Source organism: Oryza brachyantha, chromosome 3 (genome assembly GCF_000231095.2).
Source record: "Oryza brachyantha chromosome 3, ObraRS2, whole genome shotgun sequence".
Taxonomy (NCBI): Eukaryota; Viridiplantae; Streptophyta; class Magnoliopsida; order Poales; family Poaceae; genus Oryza; species Oryza brachyantha.
In genome coordinates, this window is record NC_023165.2 from 8201048 (window position 1) to 8217793 (window position 16746).

The window sequence follows — 16746 nt, forward strand, 5'->3', positions numbered from 1 at the left end:
CGAAGTGGGGAAGAGCCGAACGGCGACGATCACGCGGCGGCGGCGACGGCGGCCGGTCATGGAGGAGAGGCGTCAGACGTGGAACCCCTTCGCCGGCGTCGTCAGACGCTACATTGTGAACGTTGCTTTAGCGGAGTGCTTGGCTCGCGAGTTCGAGAGGAGGCGGAGGCGGTGGTTCGGCTTCGGCCAGCCGAGACGGTTGGTCGCGGAGGCGAAGGGGAAAGCGAGGGCAGGCGCGCCGCCGTGTCACGTGGGGAGGAGGAGGAGCAGACCTAGCGGCCGCGCGGTCGCTCCGCTCGTGGAGGAGGAGGAGATGGTGTCGGCGCCCGCGGCCGCGCCGGTGGTGAAGGAGAAGACGCTGTTCCCTCCGGGAGGATACAACACGCAGTGCAAGCCGCCGGCGCGCATCACGCGCGCCGACCGCTGCGGGCCAGGGTCGCTCGAGGCGTTCCTGGAGTCCGTCGTCGCCGCCCGCGGGACGGGCGGCGCCGGAGAAAGCACCGCTCAGGGCGTGCGCTTGCGCGGCAGCCGCTGGGCGGAGATCACGGAGGCGAAAGCGCGGCGCCAGAGGTACCTCAGAGACTACTGCCCTTTCCAGAGGGAGGACGAGGAGGAGGAGGAGATAAGCCCGGCCACAGCGCCAGAGAAGAAGACGAAGGACGGCGGCGAGGGGCAGCAGCAGCAACAGCAAGAAGAGGTGGCCGGTCACGCGGTGGCTGAACAGCCGGCGAGCTGTCCGGCGCCCGAGGGAGGAGACGACGACGACGACGACGCTACCGGTGTTCGCGACAGGCAGGCTCGCCCAGTTCGCGGAACCACCGAGTACAACGTGATGCGCCAGGAGTTCCTCAGGAGCTATTCGTTCGGGAGGAGAACCTCTGCACTGCGGTTGCCGCTGTTCGGGCGCTTGTTGCAACGGAGAAGATAGGCCCAGATTATGTGGCCATTCGTCATCGGTGGACACTGTTGCACCGGCCGCCGCCGACGGCGGCGACGAGGTCGTTTGGCTCGTCGGCTGATCAAGCGGACGGGAATTGGTTCGTCGGAGCAATAATTCTACTCAGACATTAGTTTATTGGGCTAGGTTCGTGTAGATGCCATGCAAATTGTAAAGATCAAGATTAATTTTTTCCCCAATAGTGGAGATTAAACATTCAAATCCCTGATCCGTATGGAAAAAAATGCGGCTGGTTACGCGGGGAAGTGAATCGAACTGCTGCGGAAAGATTTGGTTCATTTTTGCATCATGTACGAGACGATTGCTTCGTCGAAAATGGCATTAGTCCTTGGTGTAGCTACTCCAAACCTATGATACCGTATAGCGTTTGAAGCAATTATTCATCGCCCATATTATCGACTTGATTATAGGGAATAAACTTAACAAAAAAAACCTAAGTGGCCTAAGCAATTATAATAGTAGAAGAATGTTTTTTGAAACAAATAAGCTGAAAAGATATGGATAACAATGGCCCAAAGTTTCCGAGCCAAACTAGTGCTATCTCCGTTTCACGATGTAAAATTTTCTAGCATCTAGATTTGCATAGATGCTAATGAATCTAAGTATATACACCACTAAGCATATACACCACTAATATATATTGGTCAATAGATATGTGGGATGTGTCCTTTTGAATCTACCACCCATCAACTCTGCTATATAACCTTCTTATCAAATACTCCTGTATATGGTTTAATATTACAAAATAGTTCTTCTAAATATTGATCCTCTCCTATTTATCTCTAAAGTACCGGTTTATCCTGCAAAGAAATCTATAGGAACGAATTTATGGTAAAAACCTCATAATTAATTGTTTGAAAACAATCCTAGCACGCCATATAATTCATATTTATCAATAGTAAAGCATACGGGTATTTAGCTAGTATACTAAAGATCTGAATGGGGAACATACCATCACGTAGTTTTATTAATCACCTTTGTTCAGTACAAACAAAATAGACATCCAATTCATCACATAGTTGGACTATAGAATCTCGTGGCCCTTCATGCCCTTCTTGATGCATGCTGATGCTTCCGAATGGGCATTCCATTAACAAACATGCCCGTAGCACGAATGAGCATGTCATTGGAGTAGCATAGAAAGGAATAATCGTAGAACAGCTCTTCACCTCATCATTACCTCCAAAACAGGACAACTCTAAGAAGGTATGTTGGATGGACTCACCAGCAATCATGCGAAGCCATACTCTGTCCTGACTAGAGATGTTGCACATAGATATGTAAAAGCTCACACTCACAGGTAATCCACAAACATACGATGAAGGATTTTCGGAGTCATTGTCTCTGGCTTGCAACTCTGCGGTTATTGCTTTCAGCATTCCATAATCTGCTTTTGGTTTTAGATGAAAGAGTTCAAGCAAAATGCAAATATCACTGCCCACAAAGTTAGCATCAATGGCTTTCTTCATTTCTCTGCTGAAGAAAGAAAGCTCACATGATCCATCAGCACATAGACATTCTAAACGATTAATTACCCAATGCAACTTATCCAGGACTAGTTTTGAGTGAACCCCAACCTTTGCAAGTCTAAATAAATTCGATAACAAAGCAAGCTCACAGACTTGAACCTCAGTTTCTCTATTGAATCCAGCATAACAACACTTCATCCTTCGTATAGATGTATCTAACTTCTCCAGTAAAACATCAAGTGAAGTTGGGCCAAGGTCACATGAATTATCCAATTGGATCGATCGCAACATTTCAACAATAAATTGTACTGCATCAAGATACTCGCACAAAAAGCTCAATAATGCACCAGTTGATACAGAAGATTTTGAAGTTATTATTCTAAGTTCCTCCTTGCATGTTCTACAATGAACAAAATTTCAAAAAAGTTGAATCATTTACAGAATAGAGCAAAATCTAATAGTAACCACGTCAAAAAGAAAGGATTAGTCCTTGCAAAAAAAGGATAAAGTAATAAAGTGATTGATACCTTAGAATAGTTCGAACATCATGAATATTGCATGACTTTCTTCTTATAGTCCAAGCCCTTTCAATTGTTTCTATTATGGAATTAATTGATTGCATCGTCAAAACTTCATCCAAACATTTAGTTGATTTTCCAGTTTTTTCTATCTGGGCACGAATATCATCCACTGTTTCAACATTACATCCTTCAGATTCTGTAGGCTCTGTAGATGTTAACCTTGTTTCCCAAAATGGAGTTCCAGTTTTATGACGGAAGAAGGATAAAAGCGAATTCTGATCAACCACTTCTCCTATTGCACATGAGATCTTTCCCAGTAGTGAGATTGCATGTGAAAAGATAACATCTGGTATATCCAGTTTGTTGTGTTTATTATCAGAGAAAGCTACAGAGATGGACACTATCAACAATGCTTTGATCCTGGGTTTGTCCAAGATCAGCTCTCCATCAGATGACATAGTGATCTGTGGCATACAGAGAAATATGGAATGATTCTAAGCTATACTCAAAGCATATAAGCCAGGGTCCATACATAAAAAAACCAGAATGATGTATAAACAACTAAACAAGTAAGAAAAACAAATCCAGAATTATGTGTTGTACCCCCCCTCTTTTTTTTATATGATGTTGGTTAGTTCAAAAATGAGCCAACCAACGTCATGTAAAAAAAATGAAGGGAGCAGTTTAATAGGCATAAATCACTGGATATCAGTTTATCACAGTTTATATATCAACACCTTAACATTTTTCAAAGGAAGTTTTGAAGTCTTGGAGGTGATATTGCCAAGTGGATCATCTCTAAAACATTCATCATGCATTTAAAAAGAGAGGAGAAGCTATATATCTACTTACATAAAAAAAAAATCATTGCACAAACAGCAGCGGGGCAAAATATGGAAAAAGGAAACATTGTCAAAAACATTATTGCGAAGAAAAAAAGGGTAAGGCATATCTGATTTATTGGATGAGTAACTCGTAGTTTAGTGCACATTAAACACAAAATTCCAGATGGCATGAACAGTGTAAATAAACTGGAAGTAAGTATTGGAGACAGACCTCTTTGGCCAAATGCTTAGCTATATTGGCTGAAAAGTTCCCATGATTCTTACCGACAGAAAAAAGAACACTATATATTTCTTGTTCCTGCATGCAACACAAGACGTTACGCATTGGAAGAAAAGCACTAATTATTACAGTAAATTGAGTCATATACTCAAGCATTCAGAGCAAAAGAGTAAACTACAGTGGTACACTTTATATCCTGAGTTGCTAATCACTGCTGAAAATTTGAGATAGTTTAGAAAGAAATATGGTGTGTTCTTCAACAGTATTAGACCAACATACCTCCTGATGTTTCTCCAAACTTGTAATGAGAACATCAATTGCAGATTTGAACATTTGAAGTTTAGGCAGATTGACTAAACCTAGGATCTTGCGTGTTGCATCTCGGATTAATGCATTCATGTCAACCAACAAACCAAGGAACTGCAAGAGCAACAACATTACATAAGATCACAAAATTTAAGCGAGACCGAGCACAGACACTATCTAGATTAAAACAAGAATTGATTATTTGGCAGGTCAATTCAAATGTATAAATGAAAATCAGAAGGCATTCAAACTCAAATGGGGTATCTCAGGCCAAAATGTATTCAAAACTATTGGGTGTTTGTCCAATGACTTATTCTTTGGGGGTTTCAGAAAGCTAAACTATGGACTGTACCACAAAATCATCGTCAGCCATTACCAGTTTTCAGGAATTTTAGTTACCACAGGCACAGATTTAAAAAAACTACAAAAATAAGGTTTCAGTTCCAGAAGAGGTCAAGATGTTGATATGCATCAACAAGCCAACTACCAACCATGACAAAAAATAATCACTATGCATATTGCTAGTGCACTCATAGGTTCATGAAAGAAAAAATGATCATTGACTAACAACAATGTTAGTACTATAATAAGCTGTGTCCTAAGGGCACTTATGTGATCAATATAATTAGAAACAAGATAAATGCAAACTTCATACCTTTTTTAGTTAATATATGACAAATGCAATATTAAAAAATGCTAGAATAACTTTCAGATGATAACTAGCATTCTTGCAATCAGTTAATGCCATAGGAATAATGGACATAAGATAGCAAAGGCATAGATAATTAACCTATATGTCTAGCACTCTAGAACTAACCCATATGTCTAGCATTCTAGCTTACACTGGACAAACCATACACACACAGAGCATTTTTTTTTTAGGCAAGGCAACTATACTGATAGATTCATAGTAATACCATATGCATGTGCATCTCCTGCACACTTAAACATCCATATGTTGCCATATGGAATAAGGTCTGCAAAGTCTGCAATCTAACTGCTTCTGTATCATCATTCATCATGTCCATCAACAAGTCCAGGGCCTTCTGTGCGTATTGAGTAGAGAATTTTGAAAGTGTTCCCAATGATTTACAGGCAGCTGTCCGCACCTGTAATACAATAAACAATAAACCAAAGGAAAATTGTAGCAATGTAAGAGAATTAGAGAAACCATGATACACAAGAAATGATAAAACCTGATAGAACTCATCTTCAATACCGTGCGCAAAGATGCCAGCAGCGCAGGGGAAAAGTAATTTGGGAGGTACTTTTTTCCCCTTAATGATAGAACCACTCCCAGTATTGGGTTTTATGACCTTCTTAGACAGTGACTGAAGCAGAACAGCCTCAGAAACTCTCTGCATTTTACCAAGTGCACTGAATGCTTCAATTCTCACCTTTGTACACATGTCCCTAGCCATTGAGCTAAGCTGGATAGAGGAGCCAAGAAAGAGAAGGTAAGCCGTGAGCATTAAGAGGAGGTGATCCTGTTTAAGTATGTACAAACACAAAATGCACAGAAGTTTTGGAAGTCATAAATTTGCATTTCTGGTTTAACAATTAAGAAGTTTACATTTCAATAATATATCTCGTACAAAATCAACAGTCAGCAACTTCACCTTATACGTCAAAAAAAGTTACCAACGGTGATAAAAGTGTGATGATAAGCTATAATATATTTAGTTCACCCACCAATATTCAATAAATATCCTAAATTAAAATTTTCAAATTCCTAAAATGCACACATCCTAGTTAGTTAATCCTACTGTATAGGAACATCAAATCCACCCGGACCTCACTAAGCTGAAAACATACCTGGAGGAACATAATGTCAGCTTGGTCACATTTGTTCTTTCCGTTGGATCCTTCTGTCGTATTCAACTTATCCGCACATAGACCTATCTAGTCATCAAAACGGAATATTTCATCAGTTCCTAAAACTTACACATCCAATCCATAACATCCTTTTTCAATCCAAAAAGTCAAGAATAATTAGGATTAAAAAATAAAATCTAAGGTCTACTCATAGCAAACCAGACTTTCTCTCTACTAATCTATTTTTAACGCCTAATTAGATCAGCGACTCCTTCCAATTAAGAAGTTAAGCTCGTTGCCTTTTATTTTACTAGAATTGGAGCCAGGCTCTATCCATTTTTATTCATTAGATTCAGAAAAGTTCCGTAAACCTAGAACAAGGCTACCAACAACTCGAGAAGCAAAAAAGCAAAATACTAACAAAATGGTAACAACTCACCAATCGTACGGAGGCCAACCTGACGTCTTCGTCCTCGTCCCTCATCAGCCCCACCGCGCATCCGTAGCACTGCTCAACAACCCCGCCGCAGGCGCCCGCCGTCTCGAGGACCGCGGCAAGGCCGCGGAGCGCCTCCGCCCGCGCCAATGGGTAGATCCCGCGGGCCATCGAGACGAACGCCTGGACCTCCGCCTCGGGGCTGTCTGCCGACCAGCTCGACGAGCGCCGCCCCGCAGCCATAAGCTGGTCGGTGAAGGGCAAGCTAGGAGTAGACACGGAGGGTCCCTCGTCCATGGGGTCGGGGCGGTTTTCTGAGGAGGAGGCGAGCGAGCCGGTGGCGCGTGAGGTGGATGCAAGGGGCGGTGGCTCTTCCATGGCTTTGGGGCGGGAGCGGCGGCGGCGGCGGCGGCGCGCCGGTGGCGATCGGCGGGAGAGAGGAGGGTGTAGCGGGCCTAGCGGCGGGAAGGGGTTCGAGTGGGTTTCGGTGGGGTTGAAGGTTGGATGGGCCGATGGGCCTTTTGTGGGCCATAGGTTTGGGCATTAGCGAGTTCATGGATCGTGGCCCACCTTCGGCCCTGCTATTCTTCCTCTTTTCTTTTCTTTTCTTTTCTTTTTGAAAGATAGTAGCCATCACCATCTTCAATGTTAAGTGGGCTGTTATATCATCACAACCGGTATAAATACTCCGCAACTCTCTGTACTCGTGTAGCTAGCTATACGACTCAATTCTTTTAAGCATGGTGTTTTCTTTCACATGAAAGATCATTTTTATATTTTTCAAAAATAGCATGATACGCGTGTGATCTTGTTTCAACCAATTAAAAATATTTTAATTGTTGTATAAACATTTAAATAAAATATATTTTACTATTATAAAAATAAAAAAGTGATTCTGCCATGCGTTAATCCATCCGAATTCGTGACCGCACAACCAGGTCCATCTCAGTCGAAGAGAAACCTCACTTCTGTTATTGTTGCCACGAGAATAAATCCTTGGGCTTCGACGACAAGTTGGTGTCACGCCTGGAGAAGAGGTCCATGCCGGGCTCGCCGTCGAAGTGACCGACGAGCTGGACGAACACCGGTGACCTAAGTTTCTCCTTGCAAACTTCTCGGCATCTATGTTTATTCCAGTATCGACACATAATTTATTTTCAAATTTTATTTTACTCTGTATAATTAAAAATAGCTTGATCCATTACAACACATGTATATTTTTGCTAGTTCAATATAATATAAATATACTTTGATATTATATTTGGTTTGGGTTGAAAGTGTTGTTACGTTTTTTTTATAAACATGATAAACCTTTATAAGATTCTTATAATATGAAACATAGGGGTATTTGATTCAAATGAAAGGCGGGCTGACTCTATGTTCGACTTCGCCGCTGAAGATCCATGATTTTGAAACAGTGGAGGAGAAACTGTTTGATTTGATTTGTTGAGACCATGTGTGGTCAACTTCCCGTTGACTCGTGGTACTTGTCTTGGTTCTGCTACTTAGGTAGCGTTTGGTCAGACTATGCCGCATTGCTGCTTGACATGTAAACCCAAAATATCTACTTCTCCTTTCCTCAAACAACACATACATTTCCACTGCATGACGCAGTCTGCTGTGCACCACATGTCATTCTAGTAACCTGTAAAATGTTCGTGCATTTATTGAGTGTTTGGTCTGACAGAACAGAAACTACAGAGATCAGATACCTCTAGATCTCTTAAAATGTTCGTGCATTATCGCGTATAGTTAGATGATGAGTCGTTCAACACTTCCCAGCTGCACTGTGCCAGAGCCACAAGGTACGGCCACAAGTAAAGAGTACTATTATAAATCAAAACTTGACACGTCCACAGTCGTACCATTCATTCACCGATGCAACAAGTAACCTGTAAACTCTCTAGGCCTTAATTCTGAAGACCACGATTTCTACCAAAAAATTGTTTAACGTTCCTAGCCAGGGGCGTAACAGGACTGCCTCACGAACTCGTTTATAGACTAATTAAATGAATAACCCGATGTGCTACCCGCTTAATTAGCCTATAAACATATTGGCGGGCTGGCCCACTTTCACCCTTATTCCTAGCCACGTAAAGAGTAGCCGATGTGCTAAGCTCCTCACATAAACAGAGTTGTTTAAATAATGGAGCAGACGAATAGCCTGTCGCCATATCTTTTCTTTTCTGATTATATTTATCGTTAAAATTTAAATTTTTGGTATTAAATTGGAGTTGATTTTAGAGGGTTTCACCAAAGTTTATTTTCCGGTATTTGCTTTTAAATCACTAAAAGTATATGTATAATTTTTTTAAAAAATATTTTTCATTTGCAAAAATATCGTTGAAAAACCCAAACAATCGATCCCCAATATTTTTTTACACGCGATTTACTACTGCTGTTTTTGATACATCCAATCTGAATAAAAGCAGAAAACGATCCATCTCTGCGAAGGAAGCCAACACTTAACCATGCATTGCTCACCAGAACAGCTCTCCCAACTAACAAAAACATTAACAATCTGTTCCATGCTAGAACCTCCAAAGCTGCAGAAACAAACACTCTAAAAAAAAAGCCAATACATACTCAGACAAGCAACTTAGAAAGAGGCCTGTAATTTAATTTTTTGCTTGCACGTTTCCTGACTTTGGCCAACACCACTCCCCTGACTCGCACATTTTTTTTTGGCCCCTCTTCCCTTCTGCGGCTATCCCAGTGTTCGGCTAGCCAGCCAGTGTTAGCTGCTCATTTGGTGAGCTTTGGCTGAGCTACACTTACCCACCTCGGCGCCATTTCTTGCGCGCACACAAGCGAGCTCCACCCACCGCAACTACCTTTTTGACCCCCCCCCCCCCCCCCCTTCCTAAACCCAAGCTACTGCTACCGTTGCTGTTGCCACTGCTGCTTCTGCTATTTTCGCCATCGATTTCTTTCTCTTTCTCTTTCTTTTTTTTTGTTTTTGTTTTTGTTTTCTGGATTAGCCTTGGCTCCAGTTTGAGACTTTGAGTAACCAATTCCAACTAACGAAAAGAAATTGCGCGAAGCGAAGCAGCCGATCTCCCTCACCAAACTCCAATGCTTTTGACTCAAGCTGGGTTGAGCTATAAGAATGGGTCACTGCCACAGCGATCCGAGGCCAAGCCACCATTGCCGATTTGCTCTTCTTGCTCTCGCCGCGGGCAGGCAGCCGGGTCGAGGTGGCTCGCCTGAGAGGTGTAGATATCGGTAGGAGTGTATAGGGGAGTGAGCTTGCCGGAGATGTCGCGGTTTGTCGACAAGCTGCCGTTGTTTGACCGGAGGCCGTCGCCGATGGAGGAGGCCGAGGGCCTCCCGCGCAGCGGCTATCTTGGGCAGCTGCACCACAACCCGTACTACCAGCAGCACAGCGCCATGCTGCCGATGGAGCAGTCGCCGCCGACGAACACGAAGCACTCGTCGGTCACGCTCGCGCAGCTCCTGAAGCGCGTCAACGACGCGCGCAGCGGCTCGTCGACGCCCATCTCGTCGCCGCGCTACACCATCGAGCTCGGCGGGTCGAAGCGGGAGTCCGTCAGCAGCGAGAGCGAGGACCGCCACTCCGACGACGGCGGCAGCGAAGGGCCGCCGCTGCCGTTCGTGCTCAAGTTCACCGACCTGACGTACAGGGTCAAGCAGCGGAAGAAGGGGTCGTGCCTTCCGTTCCGTCGTGCGGAGGCGGAGCCCGAGCTGCCCGCGATGAAGACGCTGCTGGACGGCATCTCCGGGGAGGCCCGGGATGGCGAGATCATGGCGGTGCTCGGCGCGAGTGGGTCCGGCAAGAGCACGCTCATCGACGCGCTCGCCAACCGCATCGCCAAGGAGAGCCTCCACGGCTCCGTCACGCTCAACGGCGATTCCGTCGAAAGCAACCTGCTCAAGGTCATCTCGGCGTACGTCCGCCAGGAAGACCTCCTGTACCCGATGCTCACCGTCGAGGAGACGCTCATGTTCGCCGCCGAGTTCCGCCTGCCGCGCTCCCTCCCCACCAGGGAGAAGAAGAAGCGGGTGAAGGCTCTCATCAACCAGCTCGGCCTGGACAGAGCGGCGAACACGATCATCGGCGACGAGGGCCACCGCGGCGTGTCGGGCGGCGAGCGCCGGCGCGTGTCCATCGGCGTCGACATCATCCACGACCCGATCGTGCTGTTTCTCGACGAGCCCACCTCCGGGCTCGACTCCACCAGCGCGTTCATGGTGGTGAGGGTCCTCAAGAGCATCGCGCAGAGCGGCAGCGTCGTGATCATGTCCATCCACCAGCCGAGCTACCGCATCCTCGGCCTCCTCGACCGCCTCCTGTTCCTCTCTCGTGGGAAGACGGTGTACTACGGCCCGCCCAGCCAGCTGCCGCCTTTCTTCATCGACTTCGGCCATCCCATCCCGGACAACGAGAACCCGACGGAGTTCGCGCTGGACCTCATCAAGGAGATGGAGACCCAGACCGAGGGGACTAAACGCCTCGCCGACCACAACACGGCATGGCAGAAGCACCACGCCATGGCGGTTACCCATATGCACCACCACGCCGACGGCCGCGGGTACGGCGGCAAGCCGGCGATGTCCCTCAAGGAGGCCATTAGCGCCAGCATCTCGCGCGGGAAGCTCGTGTCGGGCGCGACCGACGGCACCGTGTCGGTCGCCTCCGACCACTCGGCGCGGCCGCCGTCCGTGTCCAAGTTCGTCAACCCGTTCTGGATCGAGATGGGGGTGCTGACACGTCGCGCGTTCATCAACACGAAGCGCACGCCGGAGGTGTTCATCATCCGCCTCGCGGCGGTGCTGGTCACCGGGTTCATCCTGGCCACCATCTTCTGGCGCCTCGACGAGTCGCCCAAGGGCGTGCAGGAGCGGCTGGGCTTCTTCGCCATCGCCATGTCCACCATGTACTACACCTGCTCCGACGCGCTCCCGGTGTTCCTCAGCGAGCGCTACATCTTCCTCCGCGAGACGGCGTACAACGCGTACCGCCGCTCCTCCTACGTGCTCTCCCACACCATCGTCGGCTTCCCGTCCCTCGTAGTGCTCTCCTTCGCGTTCGCGCTCACCACCTTCTTCTCCGTGGGGCTCGCCGGCGGCGTGGACGGGTTCTTCTTCTTCGTGGCCATCGTCCTCGCCTCCTTCTGGGCCGGCAGCGGCTTCGCCACGTTCCTCTCCGGCGTGGTGACGCACGTGATGCTCGGCTTCCCCGTGGTGCTCTCCACGCTCGCCTACTTCCTCCTCTTCAGCGGCTTCTTCATCAACCGCGACAGGATCCCGCGCTACTGGCTGTGGTTCCACTACATCTCCCTCGTCAAGTACCCGTACGAGGCGGTGATGCAGAACGAGTTCGGCGACCCCACGAGGTGCTTCGTCCGCGGCGTGCAGATGTTCGACAACACGCCGTTGGCGGCGCTGCCGGGGGCGGTCAAGGTGCGGGTGCTGCAGTCCATGTCCTCCTCGCTCGGCGTCGACATCGGCACGGGGACCTGCATCACCACGGGGCCCGATTTCCTCAAGCAGCAGGCCATCACCGACTTCGGCAAGTGGGAGTGCCTCTGGATCACCGTCGCGTGGGGCTTCCTCTTCCGCATCCTCTTCTACATCTCGCTGCTGCTCGGCAGCCGGAACAAGCGGAGGTAGACGACGACGACCACCACCACCACCACCTTGCTCGTGATGGCGATCGATCGTCGCCGGTTGGATGCATGGGCCGGCTTCGTTGGCGCAAGCGACGTGGGACACCCGTTGGTTGCGGTTGGCGTCCAGCCTTCCCTTGCAACCTTTTTTTTTTCACTTGTTGAACATTTCGATCTTTTTGATTAACCGCCCGTGATTAACATGGGATGGGAGTTGTTTGTAAAATTTGCGTGTAAGTTGTACGTTACCACTGCCAAGTCTGAAATTGTATCAGGATGATATGCTATTTTTTCTGTTCTTTAATTCCAGTTTTCCCGTTGCCTGCAATGATTTTTTTTAATAAATTTTCATGACTAGAGTACATTTTTTTTTGCCTCTCATCGTCGCTTTACTTATTAGTTCTAGCCTAATTTAAAAGTTGTAAGTTAATCATTCATCGTAATGTTTTTTAGCATTGATTTCTAAATCCACAATAACACATATATACAATTTCTATAACTAAAATTTGTAAATTATCTCATTCATTTTCTCTACGGTTTAATTAGCCGCCGGTTAAGTTGTATATGCATCGTCGTCACGGCGCCACGGCGGTGACGCCATCCACGGTTGCACTACTTGGACAGCAGCACATCAGAGGCCACATTGGTTTCTTCTTCTCCTCCAATAATTATTCTCTTGTTTTTTTATAGAGTTGTTTGGTGAGCAGAATTGCGGAAACTTAACCGAAGCTTGTTGTTCAAGCACGGCGCGTACCGATGTGGATCAACCAGTTGCACGCACAGGTGAGCTACGACGGTTGTGGTAGTTGCAAGTAGTTGATCCGGATATCACTTGTACGGGATTTTATACCTTCTTTTTTTTCCCCTGAAACTAAAAACAATCTTTTCAATGGTGTTAAAAAATACTCCTTAAACTGACTTAGGTTTATACAGAGAGGAAACTTACGAGTTACGACTTTACGAGGTAGGATTATTAGTTCAGGGTTGGTGATCTAATCTGCATGGTGCATGGCAAGCCAATCCACAGAATTTCGTGCTTCATGTTAGTTTCCGCACGAGTACTAATTAGCCCAAGGCTAAAAAAAACGTTTTATACGGGCCTCAGATAATCTGGGCCCTCCTAGGGCCTTGTGATTTGTGCGTCTCCTTCGGCCCATTACTCCGTCCTTCGCCAAGAGGCTGAGACGCTGAGTTATATCTCTCCGTCGATTCCCACCAAAAGAACCGGTCTGCGAAAAAGTCCAGTTAGAGTATTTTTCAGCTCATATTAACCGTATCATCCTCTACTCTAAAAATAACACGTAGAGCAATAAATGTTGTTCTAGCAGATACTTCATCTTATTCTTTAAAAATAAAGCAACATATGAGGAGAGAGGAGAGGGCAAGAACAACATGAGAAGATATGTTTACAAAATAATGTAATATGAATGTTTTGTTAGAGTAATAATTGATATGAATAGATCATTTATTTTAGATGGTCATCCAAATAACAATATGGATGATCAAATTTGGATAAACCGTTAGGAATACTATTAGGTTCTCAACTATCACTAATTATAAATTAATTACTAAGAGCTATTAATGGTGACAGTTAAAACTACAGTGATCAACAATCACGAGTAAATAGTACTAAAACAATGTTTTATAATACATAACAAAAGGAAGCATGTTTCTTTCTATCCGATTACTATTCATCCCCATTTTTTTATGCTTATGAGCCAAAATTTAGTGTTGATTTTAGGATTTTTTTTTCACCAAAGTTTATTTTTCAACCCTGGCTTTTAGATCGCTAAGAATACATACATAAAAGTTTTATTCATAAATTATTTTTTGTTTACAAATATGTTATTTGACTTTTTTCATTAAAAAACTAAACAATCAACTATGCTAGTCTACCAGTTTCACGCTCATCTTCTGGCTTTTGCTTATGTTTTTAAGTTAAAATTTGAATTTTCAATCTTAAATTTTGAGTTGATTTTGAGTTTTTTATCGTAGTTTATTTTTTTGCGTTGGCTTATATATATATATATATATATATATATATATATATAAATATAAGTTTTGTACATAAATTATTTTTTTGAAAAACACCATTTGACTTTTTTCTCGAAAAGATATGTTTCTTTCTTGCTTCTCATCAATGTTGATCAAAAGGAACCTACCTACTTGTGATATTCTGCTAATTAAGTACTCCGTACTTGCCAAACCACAACCTCGTCCCGCTGAATGCACATAAAACCATCAGTCCAGAGTCGAGACGTAACGTGCGTTAGCCGCTGCTGCTGATAACTACGTGTGTGCACAAAGTAAACAGAGTTTATTATGCTGAGGTAAGTGAAGACACCATCGATCGCCAGTCTCGCCGCCTGGCACGGTGGGTCGGTGTAAATTAATCTCGTCAATTAATGATAGGTAAATGCAGCTCACAATGGAGGTCGAATGCTAAATTGATTGCATGCATGCGTCCTTTGAATGAAGTTCTCCGATCCTTCGACGTGTACAATGTGTCAACGGTACAGCCTCGCAATCCTAATTCCACGATTAGGCGTCCTATATTTGTGACAGGTGATGTGTATCAGACCCGAAAAAGGATTCATCTGTGAAAAATATTAAATAAGAAAGAAATATGTGATCCGTTGTATATTTTCACCAACCCTCAGGGTTGCATATATAACGTACGTATACAGGAGATAAGAAAATTGAAGTATAAAACGATTTTAAAACTGTTATACATCTAAAATTCTATTTTGTCTCTAGGACTCAACCTTTATATCTAGAGTTTTCATCTGACTTCGTTATCTCCAATAGTTTTTTTTCTCTAGTGTCATCGCTGTATGGTTAATTGACGGTTACCAGCGATTTTTTACATCATGCAGGCGAGTTACAAAACATGCAATCCGATCGAATTGAGGACATAGCGCCTTTCGCAGTTAGCTTATCCACGAGAGACCGTCACCCTTTGCTCTGCCCATTGTAGCACATGTGCCATCCAGACATAAGGAGCATGATGATCTTTTCTCATTTTCTCCTTCATCCGTCTTAACAAATGCATGCGATCTGTTTAGGTTCCAGTACATGTCATGGTATATGAAAATTGGACTTTCAGTGTCTAGCTATAGCTAACTATGCATAGTTAATTAGCCTGATCCAATGGCCGTAACTTCACCACAAAGAAACACAAACCAAGAGACCAAGTTGAGCAATTCCATGTGCAGAAATGCAACGGCAACGATGGATGCGATTATGGTTGATTAGTCGTGCGTGCGTGCCGTCGTATCGATCCCTTTTGGTCCAGCAGAAACGCTGCCATGGAATTTTTCTTGTCACTCGCTGCGTTGACATGCTAATTTCATTCGTTTACGACGGCAATTGACATATGTACACTCGCTTTCCCAATCCTCTTCCAGTGACACATGGATGTCTTCATGTATACTTTAAACTAGTAGCTTTGAAGATGCTATGAGACAGGGACAGCAAAATTGAAGGCGGTACAAATAATTTCTTACATAGAGCTGTCTCGCAGAACACAGTAAATTACTTTTGTGCAAGCGTGTTTGCTTTGCCAACGAAGGGAAATTAAGAATGCCAGTTAAATCTATCCATTATACAACTTCAATTTCATAAAAATTCGTTTGGTATATATATACTCCGGAAGTGGATTGTAATAGGTCGAGTGAATATCCCCTTATTTTTATATAACATCTAAACAGTTATTGGAAATAAGATATGTTAATATAAGATTTATCATTATGCAAATATACATGTTTAAATTCAAACTTTAAGTTATAACAAAAAGAATAAATTAAACTATGATTAGTATGTGTGTATTTACATTTATTATTTTTTAACTTGTAGAAGTTAAATTTGATTTTGTATGTTTGTGTAGTGATATTTTAGATATTAATCTATTTTTTAATTTTTTAACCATTTAAATTATATATAAGAAATGCGTGGGTGAGCTCTCGAGAGTTTGAAGGAGTTTCCATACACTCCATGATATATTCTGCTACTTTTTCAGAATGAACAAAGTACTGCTTTCAAAAATGTAATATAATGTTACGGTACCTTACGCTACTGTTGGGAGTAGTGTAGTATATATTTTTTAATAAGTATATTAATTAAAATTTTATTTGAAATTTTGATAATATATATTTTCCAATTCATATATTTTAACTTGATATATGACACACAAATTTATCGCAATATTATATATTTTAATTTTGATGTTACCCCAATAAAAATTTATACTACTTGCTACCGGTGTAGCATAATAAAATTATATCCTTTTAATTTAAAGCAACCAACTGTTCACAACCATTCGAGGATATGATAAAAAATCTGGAGGATATATACCACTGAATAAAACAGGTAAAAAGACTGTGTAGCGGAAGCTAGATAATTAATTTAACCATCCATAAAATGCAACTTCAATTGGAAGTTGGCATGGTACTTGCCTAGTTCGGTTGTGCAAGTCCGTTAGAGTTCAAGTCAGGCTTGATCGAGACCGACGTACGCAATTTTTTGAGTACGAGAGTATATACGGTCG

The 16746-nt window shown here is 44.0% G+C and overlaps 2 protein-coding genes across 3 annotated transcripts; one reads left to right on the plus strand and one right to left on the minus strand.

The window, feature by feature from the left end:
* Positions 1 to 1846: 1846 nt before the first annotated feature.
* Positions 1847 to 6970, minus strand: LOC102722377 (protein SIEL). Of its 2 annotated transcripts, none has more exons than XM_015834361.2 (8): positions 6574 to 6970; positions 6135 to 6221; positions 5516 to 5749; positions 5237 to 5428; positions 4293 to 4433; positions 4005 to 4091; positions 2955 to 3412; positions 1847 to 2827 (listed from the first exon to the last, which is right to left on the minus strand). In XM_015834361.2, exons 1-8 carry the CDS (start codon positions 6946 to 6948, stop codon positions 1930 to 1932), a joined length of 2472 nt encoding a protein of 823 aa, XP_015689847.2. In that variant the 5' UTR covers positions 6949 to 6970; the 3' UTR covers positions 1847 to 1929. The 2 variants fall into 2 exon arrangements, with proteins under 2 accessions (XP_015689847.2, XP_040378112.1); XM_040522178.1 differs by having other exon boundaries at positions 1851 to 2827; positions 6135 to 6217; positions 6574 to 6688.
* A 2835-nt stretch (positions 6971 to 9805) lies between these two features.
* Positions 9806 to 12554, plus strand: LOC102710194 (ABC transporter G family member 5). Its single transcript, XM_040522204.1, has one exon. It carries the CDS (start codon positions 9829 to 9831, stop codon positions 12202 to 12204), a length of 2376 nt encoding a protein of 791 aa, XP_040378138.1. The 5' UTR covers positions 9806 to 9828; the 3' UTR covers positions 12205 to 12554.
* The last annotated feature ends 4192 nt before the right edge of the window (positions 12555 to 16746 follow it).

Bases quoted from the DNA above. Each gene is read 5' to 3' on its own strand.
- LOC102722377 (XM_015834361.2), bottom strand. From the start codon at position 6,948: ATGGAAGAGCCACCGCCCCTTGCATCCACCTCACGCGCCACCGGCTCG. The intron at 5,750-6,134 runs GTATGTTTTCAG...TCCTCTATCCAG, and splicing joins CTGACATTATGTTCCTCCAG to CTTAGCTCAATGGCTAGGGA. The intron at 4,434-5,236 runs GTATTACTATGA...TTGCTCTTGCAG, and splicing joins AGGAGATGCACATGCATATG to TTCCTTGGTTTGTTGGTTGA.
- LOC102710194 (XM_040522204.1), top strand. From the start codon at position 9,829: ATGTCGCGGTTTGTCGACAAGCTGCCGTTGTTTGACCGGAGGCCGTCG.